Source organism: Meleagris gallopavo, chromosome 29, assembly GCF_905368555.1.
Source record: "Meleagris gallopavo chromosome 29, MGAL_WU_HG_1.1, whole genome shotgun sequence".
Taxonomy (NCBI): Eukaryota; Metazoa; Chordata; class Aves; order Galliformes; family Phasianidae; genus Meleagris; species Meleagris gallopavo.
This window is the reverse complement of record NC_139432.1, coordinates 870224-890590: the sequence shown is the minus strand read 5'-3', so window position 1 is coordinate 890590 and position 20367 is coordinate 870224. Positions and strand designations below refer to the sequence as shown.

Genomic DNA, 20367 nt, shown 5'->3' with positions numbered 1-20367 from the left:
ATGCTTCCTGGCTCGTGCTGTCACAGGTCTTCCTTGAAGCCACAGAGCTGTTAGCAAATGCTAATAAATCTTACAGTTGAGGCAGAGAGCTGAGCACTGATGGCAGATAACTTTCAGGAGCGCAGACCCATGGGTCTCTGGTAGGAAGGGCCTGATAGCAAACGTCACTTCTCTCTCCTTGTCGTGGCATTGAGACCAAGGGAAACGCCAGGCACACTCCTAAGATTTCTACTGCAGGTACTGAATTCATTGCATGAACTTTGTATGACAGAACAGAGCTTTTAACTAAGATACGCTTTGGATTCACTGCACTGATCCAATTCTGCCATAGTCTAACGTTACACTCATTTTCTTTATTAATATCAGTACACCTCTGCTTTGTACCTCGTGTTTCAGTAAGTAAATGGAAATTACAATTCTTGTCACTGGAGAATGCTTCAGGAACTGAAACGTGAAGGAAAACAGAACAAATTTTCTTCAACGAAAGCTAATTTATTTCTTACCAGACAGACTAAATTCCATTTGTTTTTAACACCAACATGTCCTAGTTAACAAATCTTAATGCAGTGACTTGTGGTATGAAATGTGCTTTGTCCTCCTGCCCCCATAAATTCACTCTGGCAGTACTTCTGGCCATACCAGTGATCAAAGTGGTTACTTTCTCCTGCATTCTCATTCAGTGTTTCTCTCATAATCCCCAATGACAATTTATGTGGTGTGATTCCACCTCGTACATAGCAGGATTTCCACAAGTAGGAAGAACGCAGACTATGTTTCAAATATCAGTGCATCTAGGCAAGGAAAACTGAATGAACTTAATCCACGCGTTATAAACGCGATGCTGGAAGTGCTAAAACCCCTCCTCTAAGCCACATAATACCAACGCTTTCTATCAATGAATAAGTTATTTATACTCAGTACAGAGATTGAGATAAGATGTGCAGATAAGCACCAAGTGTTAAGAGCTGTCAAAAACACAGATGTAAACTAATATATCTAAAATAGGACAATCAAATCACAAACCAAACTAGTGAAAGAGTAACTTTAAAAAAAACACAAGTTTCAGAACATTGTGATGCCTACCCTCCAAGCAAAGTTTTCAAGTGAAGGCATTAAAAACAATACTCATTATTTCAGCTGCTGTACAGCTTTTTTAGAGGTTAATACTGTGTGCATGTCACATTTTGATTATGTTAAGTACTTTAAAACAGGTTCTTTCTTTTCCTGAGGGCATGCCCAAATGATTTGAATACATTTACTAAATTGCAAGAGCAATTTTATCATCATTTAATTTAGTAGAATCTGGTGCATTTCCTTTCACAAACGTGGATTCTAAAATCTCAAATTCATAAATACTAATATGTTAAATATTTAATTTTACATGAATATTCAGTACTTTTAGCATTCTTCCTCCTGTTTACAGGTATTGGTTTGATAAAGAAAACACCTTTACGTCACAATCTTGTCTGAAACCACCTGGACACCACAGCAGACTACAGTCTTTAAGACTCGTTATTTTAAAACCCCTTTTCTAAAACAAAACTAAACAAACTCAACAGAAGAATTCTACACCAAGGCTCACCTGCAGACGTCACATAACGTCTTGGGTGTTCGCTGTTTAATTAGTGCGATTCCTTAACATTCATCAGTTAGGCTTCCCAATATTACGGTCCTGCCTGTAATTTCAGCAGTCCAAGGAGAAACTGAGAGCCCTTGATGAAAATTCAACCTCTCCTCGAGATACAGCTTTAAATACGAGTATCAGCAGTTTGAACTTTACAAATAATTAGAAAGAATAAACGTCATCACCTCTTCATATGCGCACACTGCTACATTTTCCTTTGCTCGTGGTTTCTGCCATCTGATCCTGGCTGCCACGGCCGTTCACATTTTCGTACGCTTCTCTTCAGGCCGTGCCCTCTCCCGGAGAGCTTTTGCTGTGAGCAGCTGTCTAGCTGCAGGTTTTGGCAGGCTCACCTGCAGGGCACACCACAGACTCGTACGTACGTGACGCGTCGCTGCGCTCATCTCATTGATCGCCACTGCGAGAGCCAAAACATCTGCAAGGGAGAAAGGAGCTTTAATTTCATTACGCTGTGTAGTTTTTTAATCACTGGGCTGCTGGTAAGAAAGCAGAATCTTTTAGACCCCTTTTAGTCTGATTTTGGCTCTTCCTGTAAAAGGTCATAAAAGTTCCATCTGAGAAGGCAGTGTTTTTAGGCCCTCATTCAGTTGGGTACGTGGAGCGTCGGTACTTGTTTTATCAACAACCCTACTTTGCTCTCATCTAACGTCAGGAGCAAGGAAAGCCTCACAGGCACCTCTGTGTTGGAAAATATTCTACAGACAAACTCCCTCCCTGAGCTCGTTGCTGGATGTTCACAGCGAGCCCTTCAGATCTACAAACTGGATCCTCTGCCCATCTTGCCTAAGAAATTATTCTGGCAGAGGAGGTGAAGGAGTAGCTCATTCAGCACATTTTATTAGAGTGTGCAGACCACGTTCTGCAAAAACGTGACAAAACCCACCATTTCAAAGTAAAGAGAGGCAGAGTGGTACAGTGGTACACTGATTCAACAGCTCAGTGCATACAACAATCAATAAATATGTGGATAATTACTGGATTTCAATTCCAGCCTCCGTGAGGAAACATTTAATACTCTCTTCTAGGCACCAGAATTTTCAGTCAGAACTTTGTTTTATTCCAGGTTAACTCTACATTGCCTGTTGGACTGCACAGAAAGGGCATGTGTACTTGCTTCCCCTGCTAAACACTTCCATGGGGACTGGAAGAAGTGGAAGACACTGACTTAAGACCTGCTTCCCCACGCACTCAGGCTCAGGAAGCATGACTGCAGTTTCCTTTCACTGCACAAAGCTGGCACCTACTTTCAACCAGCAGCCTTGGCTTCACTGCTCTAGGACAGTGGGACAGAAGGACAGAATTTCAAGGCCTAACTTCATCCCCTCATCATTTCCCTCTTGGCCAGCTTGTCTCTCACTCTTGGCTCTCACTCAATGGCTGATTTCTGCAAAACCTTCCTGAGACCTCATTCTTTCCTTCTGCAGAAACAGTGAGCACTGATTCCTCTTACAGTTACCACTGCTAAGCCGATGGAAGGAGTGACAGAGAAAGCTGATTTATGTAACCAGGAAGAATATGGGAGTAAATCCATTCGTGCAACACAAATATCAACTATCCAAAGAATTGTTCAAGGTAATATTTGTAATGATAACTCTGGAGAAACCAAGGGCAGAATGCAGAAGTGGAGGATAGAACTGCCTCCTTTGAGCATTCAAGATTGCTTCTCACATCAAGCTTTGTGAAAGAATAGCCCACAGAAGTGGTATCACCTCAACCATCTAGAAGAATCTAAGAAACAAGTGACACTCACTCAAAGTGGCACATCTCAAAGCAGAAAGATACAGCTGGTATTTGGTCACTACCAGGTAAGAAGAGAAAATCTCACCAAAATAAGGAGGAGTTGTTTTAAAGTCCTTGGATGCAGTATCCAAGAGCTGCAGGCATTAAAGAGGTCTTTTTTGTCCTCAAAAGATCATCTGTAACATCTAGATTATTTTGAGAGATCCTGAACATCGAATCTCAGGCAACAGAGGTATGGTTACAAAAGGCTTGGAGTGATGCACTGAAAGCCCTGACCATTGATCTAGGTGGCAGATGGCACTCAGGAAAAACCTTCTTCTCATCATCATGATTTCTCGCAGAACTTCCTTTGTTAGCTGGTCAAAACCATTTACAAACAACTGCCAGACTTCGTGCACAGTTCCGCAACTCTTGTGTGTAGTAGCAGAATCTTTCAGACTCACGTTGCATAAGACATGGGGCAGCCCAGATCTACCTGCTACCCAACAAAGCAAATCTGTGTCCAAACAAAAGAGAGTTAGCAAGGAGAAGATGAGGCCACGGTTTTGTTTAAATCAGACCTCCTAGAACACAGGACACAACAGTCAGATTCTGCTTTGTAAGATAGTCAATCAGATGGAATATAAAGGTGCTGTGGGAACAAGGTAGGGCTGAGGGAGACCCTTCCTCAAACAGAACAAAGCTCACACACTAACAAGGAAGGTCTGGCAAAGAGAGGAGATGCAGTTTGAGGCATTTTCCTCAAAGCTCTCCCAAACACACAGCAAAGGAAGTTGCTAAGTTGAGTATTCTAACATTTGAATGTCTCACCAGTTGCTACAACAGGCTGACATCTCACAGCCAGCCAGCGTGGCAGAGGAGAGGCAGACATAGAGAGCACTGTCTGGTTCAATTATCAGATCCCGTTGTGCAAGGCCATCTCCTCTTCTCTCCCTAGAGCAGCTGGGTCAGGGAACAGGTCTGAAAACCATGACAGACAGCTACTTGTTTTCTTGCCTACTCAGTTCCAAAGAGCTCACTGACCTGGTTAAGGTGTAGCACTAAAGCCAATGCCAATTATTTTCATGGGCTTAAAGACCAAAACTGTCACATGACCTTCAAGATAAACAAAAACAACTGAAGAAGTGAGAAGGAAAATTGTTAGAGTGTATCTTTTGAAGTAATCTTGAGAATTGTACAACTGCATGACGGGAAACACAAAAGGCATAAAATCATCCATCTCAGTTTTGGGAAGAGAGGCAGGAAATTAACAGAGCAGTGTCAGAACTGTAACAATGCTTCCAACACAAAGCCACGGAGCAGAGCATCACAGGTGGCAGGGCTTTATTCATACTCACACCTGGGGAACAAAGAGGGAAAGAACCTGCCATCCTGCCTGTGCACTACTGAGAGCTTAAGCTGAACATTCTGCATATTTTGGATACCATTAAGAATAAAACCATTCTCTACAGTACATCTCTGCATATCCACCCAAAACACTATTTTTTTTTTTTGTGTTTGTGCGTGTCAGTCTTCAATAGAAATGCTTAAAAAGTGCATTCATAACTCAAGGACACATTGGTCACTTCACAGGTTCAACGTTAAAATACAGACAGAGCTACAGAGGTAATGGTTACAGCATTACAAGGGACAGAGAGAATGAGGCAACAGCTTAAAATCATCTCCAATGACAAGCTACATTGCACAGTTAATTGAATAAATGCAATCAAAACTGATTTAACTCATCTCATCACCTAGAAAAAATGGTCTGCTTCTCTCAGAGCTGAAAAATAACTTCAGATTATAATTGGTTGTAAACCAAAATGAAACTGTGGCATCAAAACTCTCAGGCATTTTAACACAGACTTGCAATACGTGTAGAACTGCAGCTACTTTACTAAGCACACCAGCACAGCAATACCTCTGTCATCTTGGCACCTGGGAGCTCCTTGCTTTGGTCGATGGGAAGCATTTACAATCTCATATTTTCTACGTGTCTGCACAACACGAATCACCTCCAGATGTTTATCAAGAGCAGTAGAAATGTTGACATGCAGGGGAGAACTGCGAAGGCGCTCCATTTTTCCCAGTAAAGTCACAACCTAATGAACATTTGACATGTTACAAGAGCTCAAGCTCAATCTACACTTCCATGAAAAGCAAGCAGATTAGGAAGAAAAGATTAACTGCAACCATTATTTTGTTTTGAGAACCGTTCGTAAAGTTATAGGTGAAGTAGTTAAAATTCTTAACTGGAATTCTTTCTTCTCCAAAAACAAAGCTGTAAAATATCAGTTGTGCACAGAATAGCAAAATGCACAATAACAACACCAAGACACCCAGCTTACCTGTTAACAATGGATATTGCAACTCTGGGACAACTTCATAACAGGTGATTTCCCTGACAACATTCTAAACCAAAGTTTCTGTTGCTTACATTCCATCAGCACTGCTGCAGCTACCTGGGCGTGAACAAATCCCACAGAGACTGCCCAGTTTTCACCCAGGTGATTTCCTTCTGCTGTGCAAAGCCAACATCAGCATGGGAGAGCAGCTTAGACTGCTAAGAGCTGCTATAACCGCACCATAGGCTGGCTTTCAGGATAGATATTAAGCACAAGCACTCAAAAATCACTGTTTTCTTCAGACAAATGAAAATCTGCACTTCTGCTGCCTTGTTTGCCTTACAGTTACACTACTAAGAATTTTCCTTTGGTGAGTGATTCCTCAGCTGTGGCTCATAGGCCTCTGGAGAACCTGGCTGCTTGTCTGCAGATACAGGACACAGAATTCCCAAATTGTAATGTTTATTGGACAGTGGCTACACTTGGTGACTTATGAGGAAACCTGGTGATTGATAAATTAAAAAACAAACAAATAGGGGCTGGGAGTACAATGCAAAGGCAAGTTCTTGATGCTTCTTTACAACAGAAGGACTGGAGGCTTTCCCAAGAAAAGGAGAAATGCTCAGTTTATCTAACAACAGGCTGGGAAACAGAAGCATGTGAGGCAGGACAACCTGTCCAACCCACCTCAAGTATCCTCAGAGCAGGCTGCTGGCCAAACAGTCGTTTTGGCAGTAGCACACACAACAGAAGGCAGCCTGCTCCTTGATACTGGGCTTTGCAGAGCATTCAGGAAGAGCAAGCTCCTGCTGACAGGGTAGTCCTGCCTCCCCTTTCATCTTGTGAAAGCCTGGAAAAAAACTGCAGGCATTAATAAATTATACAGGTTTCTGTGGCAGCAGCAGCAACCAGTAAACTCAAAAAGTAACAATCCACATTAATAAAGTAAAAAATAATAGTAATAAATAAATTGAAGGGAGCAGGGCAAATTTCACATAAACAACTGAGGAATCAGTCACTGGGAGAGGAAACAAAAGTTGCTAACATGGTTTGTAAATCACTCGCGTGGCTTCTGAAGGACAAATTTTAAGGAGTGGCACAGCAGAATTATGTAAGCAAGTAAAACGAAGTGAGATGAACCTCAGTCATTTCTCATCTTAGAGTTGTTGATGGATAATCCTGGAAGGCCATTTCTGTATTAAGTTAGGTGCTACAGTGACATTCAGACCCACAGAAGAAATGAGGTTCTCCAAGATGTGGCTTTCAAGTACCATGACCACACCTAATGGGACCCACTGCAGCAAGTCCAATGCCTGCCCTCTTTACAACAAGCCAGGGAGAACCAACAGGTATGTAAAATCAAAATCCACAGGAGTCAAAGCTGGGCTGCCCTGGAACCCAAGGAGAACCACTAAAGACTCAAATGCTCAACTTCCCACCTCCTCTCTTTTGGCTGCCACAGGGCTCACTCAGTCACTCACATCCCTCAGTGGGAGCAGCAGGAAGCCAGCAGCTTCCCCTGTGGTTCAGGGGGAGGACATACCAGTGAATAAGGACTGAAGTTTCAGGTCCAGCTTTGATGACTGTTTATCATACAGTGGTGTGTCCATCAGGGACTATTGTGTTTTACTTAGGAAGACTTTAACAGGTGAGACTGAACATCCAGCCTCAGCACATTCTGCAGTGGCGTGCTCCAGTTACAAAGGAGCTGGAGATTTACCAGACACAAAGGAGATGAGAGTCTGTACAGGGTAGATCTTAGTTTAAGTGCTTTTAATAGCTATTGAGTGGCACAGAGAAGGAAGCCATTGTCTCTTCTTCAGCTACATTTTGTTCTGGAAATAAGAGCAACTGTAAATGGGAGTCTCAAATGAAATGAAAAAATGTCTGTGAGCACCAAGAGGGTTTTAATGAGATGCTCTACGCTACCAAGAGTTCATCCCACGTCCAGCCAGTTCAGCTTTCACTCAAGCCTTTGTACTAGTTTTTCTCCTTGGCTGTCACTGCACTTTTTGATGCTACAAATCTAGGTTCAACTGCCTACTGTGCTTTTGAGCATCCTTGAAACTACTTTTCAGCTGCTGTCTAATAAGCATTTGAGGTTCTTTATTCTGAAGTTTGGTTCCTCACACAGCTAGACAAGATTAAGTCCTCCTTTAAGCACGGTCTTAAAGATGAGGACAGGCATGCCATCTGAAATTAAGGAGGTAATTCCCTCACACTGTTCTTCCAAAGTTCATGAAACAGTAATTGGAAATTGGTACACTAAGCCTTCAGCCTATCGACACATTTTCACTACGCTCTCTACTCAGCTGTAGGAAGAAAAGCAGCTGCAGAATGATCCCAGCAGGCAGTAAGCCAGCGTGGCTCCATGGCTTATTTCACCTGTATGAGATTGGTAAGAAAGAGTGAGCCTTAGCACTGCTGCCTTGGGAGCTGAGCTCAGTCTGCTCCTCCAAGAACCAGCATCTGCCTTTCATCCTGCAGGGACAGGTTCCAGCACCTCTGCTCTTCAGCCCACATCTCTCTTCCTTCTGCAGCACAGGCAGCCTGGCTTTGGTCTCCCAGCCCCAGAAGCAAGCCCACCACTATCTGTGGCAGCACAGATCAGCTCTGCTTGCATTCACCTCCTCCCTCTGGTCTCCCTTGCAGGATTCTGCACAGGCTGCTGCTTTGCAAAGCAGCACGATGCTGCACACTGGCACCATCATTTGTGCCACAGAGCCACACACAGCTCAAAAGGCACAAGTCTTACAGCCTATGCCTGTTTGGCTTAAAAAGCAAATTAACAATGCAGACATTCAAGCTGAAGTTGCACAAAATACACATTCCTCACCAATAAATACAGCTCTGTTATGCAAATATGCATCATAATCTCTTAAAAAGATTAATAAATATGTTTGTTTCTTCCCCCCCTCCCCCAAGTGCCTCCTCTAATATAGTGTGTGCAAAGCTGTGATGAACATTTCTCTGCTGAGCAGGGACACAAGAGGTGCTCAACACAGAACAGCTCAGAATGCAGGGATATCTTAAAGCTGTGCAAGCAGTTTGACCAGATGCTTGGTTTCTGGCATTGCTTGCACACCTCTGTACCAGGAATCACACTGCCCTGGCATGAACATTCGTAAATGTGAGCCCGAGATACTCAGGTTCCCTGCTAAGACCTGGGGTGAACCTGGAGCTGTAAGGATTCCAGCAGGGACTGCTGAAATATTTCCTGCACAGCCCTGAAGAACAAAACTATCTGGAGAAAAGCTGCTCTGACAAACTTATGTATCTTCTACTGTACTCTATGTAATAAATTCAACAGATTTTTACAATCTTTGTACAACTCACTCTGGCTTGTTCACGTAGCTGATCCACAATTAAGCGATCAACTCTTGATGAGTTTGATGTCAGCCTTGGAACTGGAGCGTTGTTATTACTGGAAATGCTTTTCCCTGGGTAACTCTTAGCAAGAGCTGATTCAGTCTGCAGGAAAACGAAAAGAACATCTCCTTCAGAACATCAGTTCAAGGTGTGCTTTATTTCAGCAAGAAAAGCAGCAAGAAGTTTAAGATATAGTTTTTTCCCCTTAGGGTTTTGGATTTTTTATGTAGATAGTGTGAATTAATCAAGTTGGGATTTAACCAGCTGGTGTGAAAATCACCTCTTTGAAATTAACAACCAGTTTACTCCAAGTGCTTCAAATAGAGCAATTATCACAAGATAAACTGATTTTCTTTAGTTCCCATCTCAACTCCTCCTCTTTTGCCTTTTACATCTACGTACAGACATCAATCTCCCCTTCTCAAGGTGAGCCCTGCCTCCCCCAACCACTGTATCCAAAGCAATGACTGGCTTTTGTCAGGCAATGCTCTGGCAAAAATTTGTTACATCTCTATTCAATTTCTTCCACTGGACTGACACAACAGCTTCCACAAAGACAACAAGCAAAGGGCCAGCTGCCACTATCTCCTGGTAACATTTGATTAAGGTTCCTCCACCAACTAGTGGTTCCAGATCATTTCTGAGTCTCCACACCACCTAAACTGGTGAAATCAAGACAGATTTTACACTTAACAACGGGATCCTGAGACACTCACTTATGCTATTAACAAAAAGGGCAATTGCTTTAAACTTGGAAACTGCTTCATACAGAATTGTCTGAAGCTTTTTCTTTTATGTGTTTTGATATTATTATATTTCTTCAGCTTGTTTTTTGGGGAAAAATAGGAGCCTGTTCCAGTAGATATTAGGCTTTAAACTTCAGACAAACTGGAAGTGAGGAGGAGAGAAATAGAGTAGAAGGCATTATTTTAATTCTTCAAGGGACTGAAGTTTAGTCCTAGTTTGAAATATAATTAATGGATTTGCTTTGAAAGTTTCCAGATACACATTTTCCCTTGTGCTGCAATGTAATTACTGTTTTTTAGCCACACAATATACCCTTCCCAGGCCCCAGTGCAGAGGCTGAAAACATCACTGAATTTTGGTGTAAGCACAACATTCACTATGCTCCAAATCAGGCCATCAACCTACAAACTGTTTTCAGTCTCAAATAGATGGGGAAACAAACTCTTCTCTCTCAAATCCCATTATTTCAACTCTTAATGGTCTCACCTTTGAGTGTGATCAGATCTGTGACATGGAATACTAAGAAATATTTTTTACCTCCTTTCTTTCTTTCTCCAAAGCTCTGCACTGTTCATAACACTCCTCTAGTTTAACACGGAGTTCCCTGGCAGTCCCACTGTTCATTTTAACTTGCTTTTGACATCCCAGCGCTGGTACATCACACATCAAATCATTCACATAAGGATAGAAGCAATTTAAGCTGTCACTGGAGAACATGTTGTAGGACTCCATCAGAGGCACAACCAGACGGCCCAGTGGACGAGCAGATCTCGAGGGGATTGCAGCTGAACCAAGCTGATGGTTATGCTTCCAGTCACCCATCACACAGCTGCTGGCAAAGCTCGATGCCTGCACGTGAGTCGTGTGATTGACAGCATTATTACCTCCATTTCCCTGCCTGAGATTGAGCTGACCCTGAGATTCCACCGAATCCTGGTACACGTTCTGCAACAGCCTGTCTGAGTGTTTTTGTCCTTCTAGCTCATAATGCTCACTCTGTGGCTTCAACTGGAAACAGTGCTTGTTCACATTTTCAATGGTCCCAAATTGCTGAGCTGAGCTGCCTCTGTCTGGTTGCATTAATTTCTTGTCACTTAAAAACTCAATCAGATTTTCTTCTCCAGTCTTTGCCAGTGCTTCCATAAGAGCAGCCGACTGAGCTCGTTCTGAAGCGTTATAACCAAAATCGAGACTCGAAAAAAACAAAGAATTATCTTGACAGTTCTTGTGAGATAAATTACCATTTAAAGGGACATTTGAAGACGCTAACTGTAAGAAATCATTAGGGTGACTGGAATTTTTTTGTAAAGTAGATAAATGATTATTCAGTTTCACCATGCTTGGACTCTGAGGTGGGACAGCGGGTTTGGTTTGAAAGTTCATCCAAGCCTGCCTTACATTGGCACCTGCTGACAAGTTTGCTGAGTTTGGTAATAATGGAAGTGGTTTACAGTACTCAGGATTCTGAAGATCAGACTTGGAAAACTGTGGCTTATCCACACCATTTGCACAGTCACTATTCCCCTGACAGGCTGTAAGAGAATTTAGCCCATACTCAAATTTCTGCCCCACATCACTGCAGAATGGAGGCTCATTTGCAAACTGCTTTTCTGATAGGAGTCCTGCACTCTTGGTGAATGTAAAGTTTTGCTGATCTGGAATCGTTTCTATTTTTCTCTGAGTACCTGATTTGAATTGAAATAATTTAGAATAGGGTTCTACATCCAGAGATGATGCTTCAGTCATTTCACTTACTATTTTTTTACTTTCTTGGAAGCTACAATTGATGCTCTTGGTAGGCTTTGCTTTGGTAAAATGAGAATATTCAGCATATCTACCATAATCAGCATTTTCATTGCATCTGTGAAACTGTGAGAATGTTTCTGCCTGCTTTTGTTGCAGCTGTGCATCTGCTCCTTTGGGACATGCATTCTCTCTTCTGTAGGAGTAAGCATCAGCTCCTGAGTCCTTGATTACTTCCAAATAAGCAGCAGGAGGTGTGAAGGTGTTTTTCACACATGGATAGTTCTGACACACAGGTGTTGTCTTAATATTCTCATTAGCCTGCATGTTGCAACAGTTGGCACGATCGTTCCTAGAAGGGCACAAACATTGCTCCTCAACGTCTGTAGCAGGAAATCCATGATAGCATTCCTCTACTTTTTGCTGTGGTGCAAGGTTACCACTTTGCAAGTACTGTTTTTCAGCAGCAGATGTTGATTCACTACTATAAAAACTCTGCTGGGAAACAGCTGCAGCAACTGGTCTTTTAGTTTCTGACAACAGGTAGTGGTGGTCTGTGATTCTCGTAGCATTCATGGACCACACCGACTTTAAGCTGGAAGAGCAACTCCTTGACAAAAACAAGAAGTACACATTAGTGTTAGCTTCCATCTGCAGTGCTCTTCCATTCCCAAATGGGGAATGAAGGCTTAAAACCCATTTCACTCCCAACCATTTCTCTTCACTGTGGAAAGAATCACTTACTTTAAATGTTACCTACTATTGTCACCTGTCCATCTTCCTACCTCTACCTGTTATCTTCCTGTAACTCGACTAAAAAGCTGATTCTGGTTTGCTGAACCAACTGATACACATACCCTGCCTTTAAGCTGCAGGTGGTGTGCAGGCACCAAATGTTCACTCAGTCCTACCAAAGGATTTACCATCATCTCCATATTCATGATAGAGCAGAAGATTAAGATCATCACGACTTAAACTCCCCGTAACACTTCACAGCCACGTCCAAGTTCTCTACACAAAATACTTCTGTGCCTCACGCTGCTTATTGCTTCAGAATCACCTGCATTTTACACTGGCTTACACTGCTTCCTGCATTTAAATCAACTCACTAAAAACAGGCATGTCCTTTCCTTCTACTAAGTACTATAGATTAACAATGGAACAATCATTATGTAATCAGACCAAGTGAAAAAGTGGAGCTGTAGCTGGAATGCATTGCAGCCCAGATTGGATTTTTGTTTTCCAGCACTGTCAAATCTAAACTATCTAAAGCAAAGGAATTAGTAAGTCCTTCTTTTGATCAAGACTGACTTTGTTTAGAGCCTCGCTTTGGCCACGTGAGCCAGCACATCCACAAAAACCAGAACCGTCTGGGGAAGACAAAGGGTGAGTGGCTTGTGAACCACAAGAACTGGGCTCCCTTCCTTATCTGTGAGAACCAGAATACTCAGATTCAGGCTATCTAATGATTTAGTTCAGCACTAGAACATAGGAATAATAAATCTGACATTTTGATCTGCAAGTGCTACTTAGGTTGCACAAACATCAAGGAATACTCATTCTTCATAGAACTCCTCCCTCGTGTCAATTCAGTTTCCTTCTCACTCTCCTATTTCCTCTTTTGTGTATTCCTTCTGTGAATTGAAATTAAGAAAGAAACCTCAAGTCTGAACTCAGTCATGATACTGAAGGAGATCTACCTGAATACGGCCCTTCCAGGCTGCTTAAAGATTTATTTAAAAACTTCCAATAAAAAAATTCTGTAAATACCAGAAAACCAAAAGCTCCCATGGTACTGTCACTAGTAAAACTTGATCAGATTAAGGGGGAGGAAAGGAAAATGCAGAGGAGGAGGCTTGCTAACAGGAGATGTGAAGGTGAATAAGAGAACACAGACTGAGCTCAGTGAGGGCAGTTTTTGTCAGCAATAAGAATCCCAGAAGTTCTTGCATGGCAGCATACTCACCCCTCAGCACAATATGGCTGTGATTTATCCTGCTCTTCCAAGATGTTAGACACAAGCTCATACAAATCCGCTTCACTGCCATAATCATTCCTCTCAGTTTGAATTCTGGAAACAAAATTGGATCCTGGTTGGTTCATTTAAAACAGTTCATTAAGTTAAACAAACAAACAAACAAACCACCTGATCCTTCAACACAAACGATCACCCAGTCAAAACTGACTACCTGGATTTCACATTCAGCTGAGGAGCAGTGGGCTGCTTGCTGTCATCTCCGCACACAGACCACGGTGTGTACAAAAGGGAGGAGTCCACAGGTGCAGAGTATTCTGGTGTCGAGAGGGAAGAGCTGTAGGTCTGAGGTGGGTCTACGTTTTCTTCGTTCTGCATTTTATAGACAATGAAAACATTGATTTCAATATGAAATGATATAAACTGTAATACTGAATTGTCATTTCTTTATTCTGCAAGGTTCTAAATGACTTCACCCGTGGAGCAACCAGCTCACCAGAAACAAGCACACCACATATTTTGGGCACAGTGCCACAGGGAACTGTTGACTACTCAGGGTGTATTCCTGAAGGCACTGGGAAAGGGTTTTCATTTCAGACTCCTACCTGTGCAAAAAGCTAGACCTATGAAATGCAAAATGAAAAGACGTAATGATTTTCCTAGCACAGTGTTTATAACTGTCAGACTAAGCAGCTCCTGCTCAGCTGCTCTACATGAACGTTTGGACCCCACCTCTGTGCCCCAAGAACACCTGCTGGGAGACCGAAGCTCCTCCTCAGTTTTCCTAACAATAGTCATTTCTTTCTCACTTTGCTACAAATGTTGATACTGACAGAAGAACAAAACATACTGAAACACTATCTTCCTCATCACCACCTTCTCCTTCATCTCCCAAATATGTAGCACTCCACACTGAGTCTTTCTTTAAATACTTCTTTAATAGATTCTAATCCCCTCCCTCCCTCCTCACTTTTTTTGTGGGTGTTTTTAATTTTAAACTCAACTCTCAGTCACAACCTCTTGGTTTTGCTGCCACCTCTCTTTACTTCCCCCAACTTTTCACTATTCTTGCTCTTCTCATAGGCACCTCCAACTGTTACACTCTTCACGTTACTCTTTTCCCAGGTCAGCTCAGTACAGATAACTTCCATGACTACACTTTCTCTACACACCTCCCTTTACTCTAAACCCATTTCTCTCTGCTGGCCCTAGTTACTTCCATGTTTCAGTATGCCAACAGTTAACTCCTTCATGATGTATTCAGCTAAATGTAGCACATCTCCAGCTGAAGTCCTAATTTCTCCTCCCCCCACATTTGCTCATGCTCCCTTCTCACCTATTTACCAGCTTTCTACATCTGTCTTTTGCCACTCTTCCTCATAAATGTGGGAAGGTCAGTGGATTCATCTACTCTTTCCTTCTTCCCATTACTGTCAGCCCCCTTCCTGCTGTGATGTTCAGTCAGTGGACTGAGAAAAAGCACAAAATGAACAAAGCAGAAGGCTTATCTGGAATTCCTGCACTACAGAGGTTACCAGTGAGAAGGAAAGATGGGGAGAAGGTCCTGCGCCATTCTGCAGCACTCCTCCAATTAAACTCTCTCACGGGGGAGTTCTCTTGAAATTTTGAGTACAGCAGTGATGACAGAAAACTTCAAAAATTGATCACAACACAACAGATTGGGCAAAAAATTACAACAGAGACAACAAAAGGTGAAATACACAACAGGTGAACAGCCTTAATTGCGACCACATTTAAGTTCCTGTCTTTTCTGATGAACCTCACACTTATAAGTTACAGCATTTGATTTAGGCATTACCAGCAACAAAACTAGAAATCTTTTTGACCACTTTGCTTACAAACACCCCAAACATTTACAAAGATATACAGATTTTATTTATAACCAACTGAACCTGTGGTTTGTAGCAGCCATGTGAGCCGGACTCTGCCATCACACTGCTGAACACATCTGCCAGCCTGCTGCCAGCCTCTGCACTGCTCCAACAGCAGCTGCCTCCTCTGCACACAACTTTAGGCTACAAAAGATGAGGTGGAAAAAGCGGTAGAAGGACATAATTATACATAAACCTGACGAGTGTAGATCTCATTGGTATAAGTAACTTATTTAACTAACTTGCCTGTGGATTCTTCCCCCTCAGAAACACCCCTCTCCCCATCATCTACCTGGATGTGCTCAGAAATAGTTGCCCAGTGGGAAAAGGCAATGAAAACAAAGCAAGAACTTCAGTTTTTCTTCCCCTTTTCAGAATGCTGAGGCACACAACAGAATTAAAGTTAAAAAAAAAAAAAAAATCGACTAGCTAAAAAAAAAAACAAAAAAACACAGTTGAGAAATAAAGCTGTGACATTACATGTGTAATATTTAAAACATAACTGTAGCACCTACAGTCACTTAAGTAGGAAAGTTCACCAAGTCCAACCACCTGCCTGACCCACCAACCCCATTGCTATACCACATCCCAAACAGCGCCAGGGCTGCAGACTCCACCTCCTCCCTAGGCAGCCCCTTCAGTGCAGGACCACCCACTCCATGAAGAAATCCTTCCTAACACCCAACCTCAAGGTCCTGAGGGCAGGCAGAGAGCTGGGGCTGTGCAGCCCAGAGAAGAGAAGGCCCTGGGGAGAGCTGAGAGCAGCCTGTCAGTATCTAAAGGGGAGCTATGGGAAAGAAGGGGACAGACCCTCTAGCAGGGTCAGTTGTGACAGGACAAGGGGAAACAGTTTCAAATTAACAGAGAGCAAATTTAGACTAGATATAGAATCATAGAATGGCCTGGGTTGAAAAGGACCACAAAGGACCTCATCCAGTTCCAACCCCCTGCTGTGTGCAAGTCACCAACCAGCAGCCCAGGCTGCCCAGAGCCACATCCAGCCTGGCCTTGAATGCCTGCAGGAATGGGGCATCCATAACCTCCTTGGGCAACCTGTTCCAGCTCCTCACCACCCTCAGGCTGAAAAACTTCCTCCTCATATCCAACCTAAACCTCCCTGTCTCACTTTAAAAACATTCCCCCTTGTCCTATCACCATCCACCCTTGTAAAACAGCCGTTCTCCCTCCTGTTTATACGCTCCCTTCAAGTACTGGAAGGCCACAATGAGGTCTCCCAACAGCCTTCTCTTCTCCAAGCTGATCAAGCCCAGTTCCCTCAACCTTTCCTCATAGGAGAGCTGCTCCAGCCCTATGACCATCTCATTGCCCTCCTCTGGACCCGCTCCAAGAGCTCCATTTCCTTCCTGTACTGGGGGCCTCAGGACTGGATGCAGCACTGCAGATGGAGCCTCACAAGAGTAGAGGGGGACAATCACCTCCCTGTCCCTGCTGGCCAGCCCTTTTTCATAATGCATAAGGAAAAAGGTTTTTATGGTAAGGGTGATGAGGCTCTGGCACAGAAAGGTGGTGGACAACCCATCCCTAGAGACACTCCAGGTCAGGCTGGATGGGGTCTGAGCACTGACGGTGTCCCAGCTCACTGCAGGGCAGCTGGACCAGATGGCCCTTAAGCATCCCTTCCAGTTCAGATGATCCTATGACTCTATTCTACGATCCAACGCCTCCAGATTCCTCAGGAGCCCAACACCCCCCACCCTGCAGCCTTTTGGGCAGTTGAGGAGAGCAATATGTTCTCCTCTTAGCCTTTTCTCCAGCCCAAACGGCCCCAGTTCCCTCAGCTCCTCATAGTTCTCCTTCATCGCCTTTTCCATTCTGAAATCCTTATTAAATTCAGAAAGTCCAATTCCACAGCACTGACACCATTCTGAACAAGCACTCCTGCAAGCAGCCATCCATCTGTATCTCCACAGGATGACAACGTGGCCACAGGACAACCTCCCCGCTTACCAGCACTTGTACTGGTATCCTCAGACACATTACAAGCACACACAGAAAATTAGGGCAAAAACCAGCTGTTTCTTATACAAATTATGCCACGTCTTCTCCTTTTGTTGAGCAGTTGTATGGCTTTTCACCTCAAAACAGCAAACAATGAGAAAACACAACAGCAGTAGGAGCCTCGGCCGGCTGTGACCCCCTGCCTCCACACACAGCCCTTTTTCCACACGGAACCTCAGGGAACTCCCCTGACAGAGGCACAGGGCCGCAGCTCCGCCCGGTGACCGGCAGCCTCAACCAGTCGATGACGTTCTAACAGCAACATTTCCGCAGCCCAACCGCTCCACCCCGCCTCGCAGCCCCCTCAGCCGCCCACCCAGCCCAGTGCGATGCCCCTCACCTCCATGCTGCCCGCAGACCGCGGCTGACACAGCGCTGCCCGCTGCCCACCGCCCGCTCTCCTCCCCCTGCACCGCCCCAACAGTTCTGAGGCGCCGTTACCTCAGAGAGGAGCAACCGCCCGCCCCGCCCCGCGCGCGCAGCGGGATTGGCCAGCTCCTCAGCGAGCCGACCAATGAGAAGCCGGCGTACTCCTCACACCTCCCCGTGCCACGTGACCGCCTTTCTTTTCCACGCGGCTCAACGGACGCCGTCGCCGGTCACATGGTAACTGCGCTTTATTTCCATTGGCCTTCGTTCTCCAAGGTATAGCCAATGAGAAATTACGCAGGCACTCAACCCGCCCTCATCGGCTGGAGAACAGCCAATCAGCGAGCGCGCGGCCGTTGTTCGCCCGGAGATAGCGTGGCGCCTTCAGACGCCTCAGTGCGTTTTCGCGGGTTGGGCCGCGCGGGAGCGGTGCGCTCAGCCGCCTTGATTTGTCAGTTCTGTGGGAGATCGGGCTGCAAAATGGGGACGGGTCTGAGGGCACGGCTGTGAGGAGCGTTAAGGCCCCGCGGTGCGTTGGGCCCGGAGCAGAGGAAGCTGAGGGAAGGCCTCATGGCGGCCACAGCTCCTCACAGGGAGTGGAGGGCAGCGCTGAGCTGTGCTGGGCCGTGAGGTAAATGGTAGTTCATAAAGCCACGGCTGGTTTATTACAGCACTGGGGGTGTGGGGATCTCTTCACAAAGCATGCATATCGCACAGCTAAATCGCCCTCATTATGTACAGTTAACATAAGAACATCACAGAGTCACAGAATGGCCCAGGTTGGAAGGGACCTCAAGGATCACGAAGCTTCAACCCCCTGCCACACGCAGGGCCACCAACCTCCCCATTTCAGAGCAGCCCAGGCTGCCCAGGGCCCCATCCACCAGGGCCTTGAACACCTTCATGGACGGATGGGGATCCACAGCCTCTCTGGCAGCTGTTCCAGCACCTCACCACTCTCATAGTACAGAACTTAACATTCATACAGCATCCACAAAGTTCCCCCTATTTGTGCACGTTAAATCTAGCGTTCCGTTTGTGAGTCCTGCACAGTTTGCCCATAGGTGGTACTGATGTTGGGGTACAAACATTGCTCTGATACCTATCTGTGCATTGTTCGTTGGCACTTCTCTGCCCAATAGATGCTCTTCGATGCTTCCCCACACAAAGGGACCAGTTCTCACCTCTCTGGGGCATCAAGGGGTCTATTTGAGTACTAACTAAATTAAGATTTTTGGTATCCTGTCTAGAGCTCCATGGGACCCTGTTTAAGCAGGGAGACCGTGTGTTGCTGGGACACAGGACCAGGCGGAGTGTGCTTCTCTTTGGCCCTGAATCTGAAGAGAATTGCAGAATTGTAGGCGTTGGAAGGGACCTGTAGAATCATTCAGTCCACCCCCCCGTGCTGAAGCAAGTTGCCTGCAGTAGGTCACACAGGAGGGCATCCCATCCAGACATGTCTTGTATGTCTCCAGAGAAGGAGACTCCACAGGATGCCTCTCTGGGCAGCCTGTTCCAGTGCTGTCATGCTGTCACCTTCTCTGAGTAAAGAATGTCTTCCTTGTGCTAGTGTGGAAATTCCCGTGTTCCATTTTCTGCCCGTTGCCCCTTGTTCTATTGTTCTATTGCTCTATTGTTCTGTTGCTGCATGCCAAGATTCTGCCCTCATCGAGGGCCCATGCTCTACACTGCACCCCAGGGTTCCCTTTGCCTCGGGCACAAGGGCACGCTGCTGGCTCATGCTTAACCTCTGCCCACCAGAACCCTCAGGTTCTCCTCTGCAGAGCTCCTCTCCAGCAGCTCAGCCCCCCACCTCTACTGATGTACTTCAGTTGTTCCTCCCCAGGTTCAGGACTCTGCGTTTCCTCTTGTTGAACCCCATCAGCTTCCTCTCTGTCCAGCCTTTCAGGTCCTGTTGAATGGCAGCATGGCCTTCTGGTTTCTCAACCACTCTTCCCAGCTTTGTATCATGAGCAAACTTGCAGAGTCTGACTCAGTAGGGTTTGTCTTCCAGCAGCTGGATTTTGCATGATTTACTTAGCATTTTGTGTCTTTGAGACTTCAAATTCCCCACCAAGTGCATCACAATGAGCTGCACACAATGAGGAACCATCTATCAGGAGCCATAAACACATTCAGTTTAGGTAGGAAGAGCTGTTGAAAATGAAGCACGTCTGGCAGCCTGGACGTCAGCTGGGGTCTTTGGTGTTATAGAAGTGTATTGTGGGTTGGGTGCGAGTTGCTGAATGGTCCATGGCAGGACTGCCTCTACAGATGCAGAGGTCATATTTCTTGTGCTTGTTTCTGGAAGACTTTTTAAGGCCATAGGGCAGAGAGCTTTGGGAAGCTCAGAGTGGTGAGAAAACTTCCCCTAATTGTGCTGTTTGGGCAGAGTTCAGTGCTGGGGTGCAGAGCGTGATACTGAACTTGTGCAAAAAGCATCCTCCTGAGGGGACCTCCGTTTTGCAGGAGCTCCTCTTGCCCTGCCATGTTACCACTGGATTACGACCTGTTCAAGGCAGTTAAATCAGTGTTAATATTTCA

The 20367-nt window shown here is 44.8% G+C and overlaps 1 protein-coding gene across 1 annotated transcript; it reads right to left on the bottom strand.

The window, feature by feature from the left end:
- Nucleotides 1–471: 471 nt before the first annotated feature.
- Nucleotides 472–13921, bottom strand: MEIOC (meiosis specific with coiled-coil domain). The gene is given in 7 exon segments (XM_085210788.1): nucleotides 472–1899; nucleotides 1902–2060; nucleotides 5286–5466; nucleotides 9046–9180; nucleotides 10363–12178; nucleotides 13535–13639; nucleotides 13758–13921. Coding segments are annotated over 7 exon segments (2646 nt in total). The 3' UTR covers nucleotides 472–1813.
- Nucleotides 13922–20367: the final 6446 nt, after the last annotated feature.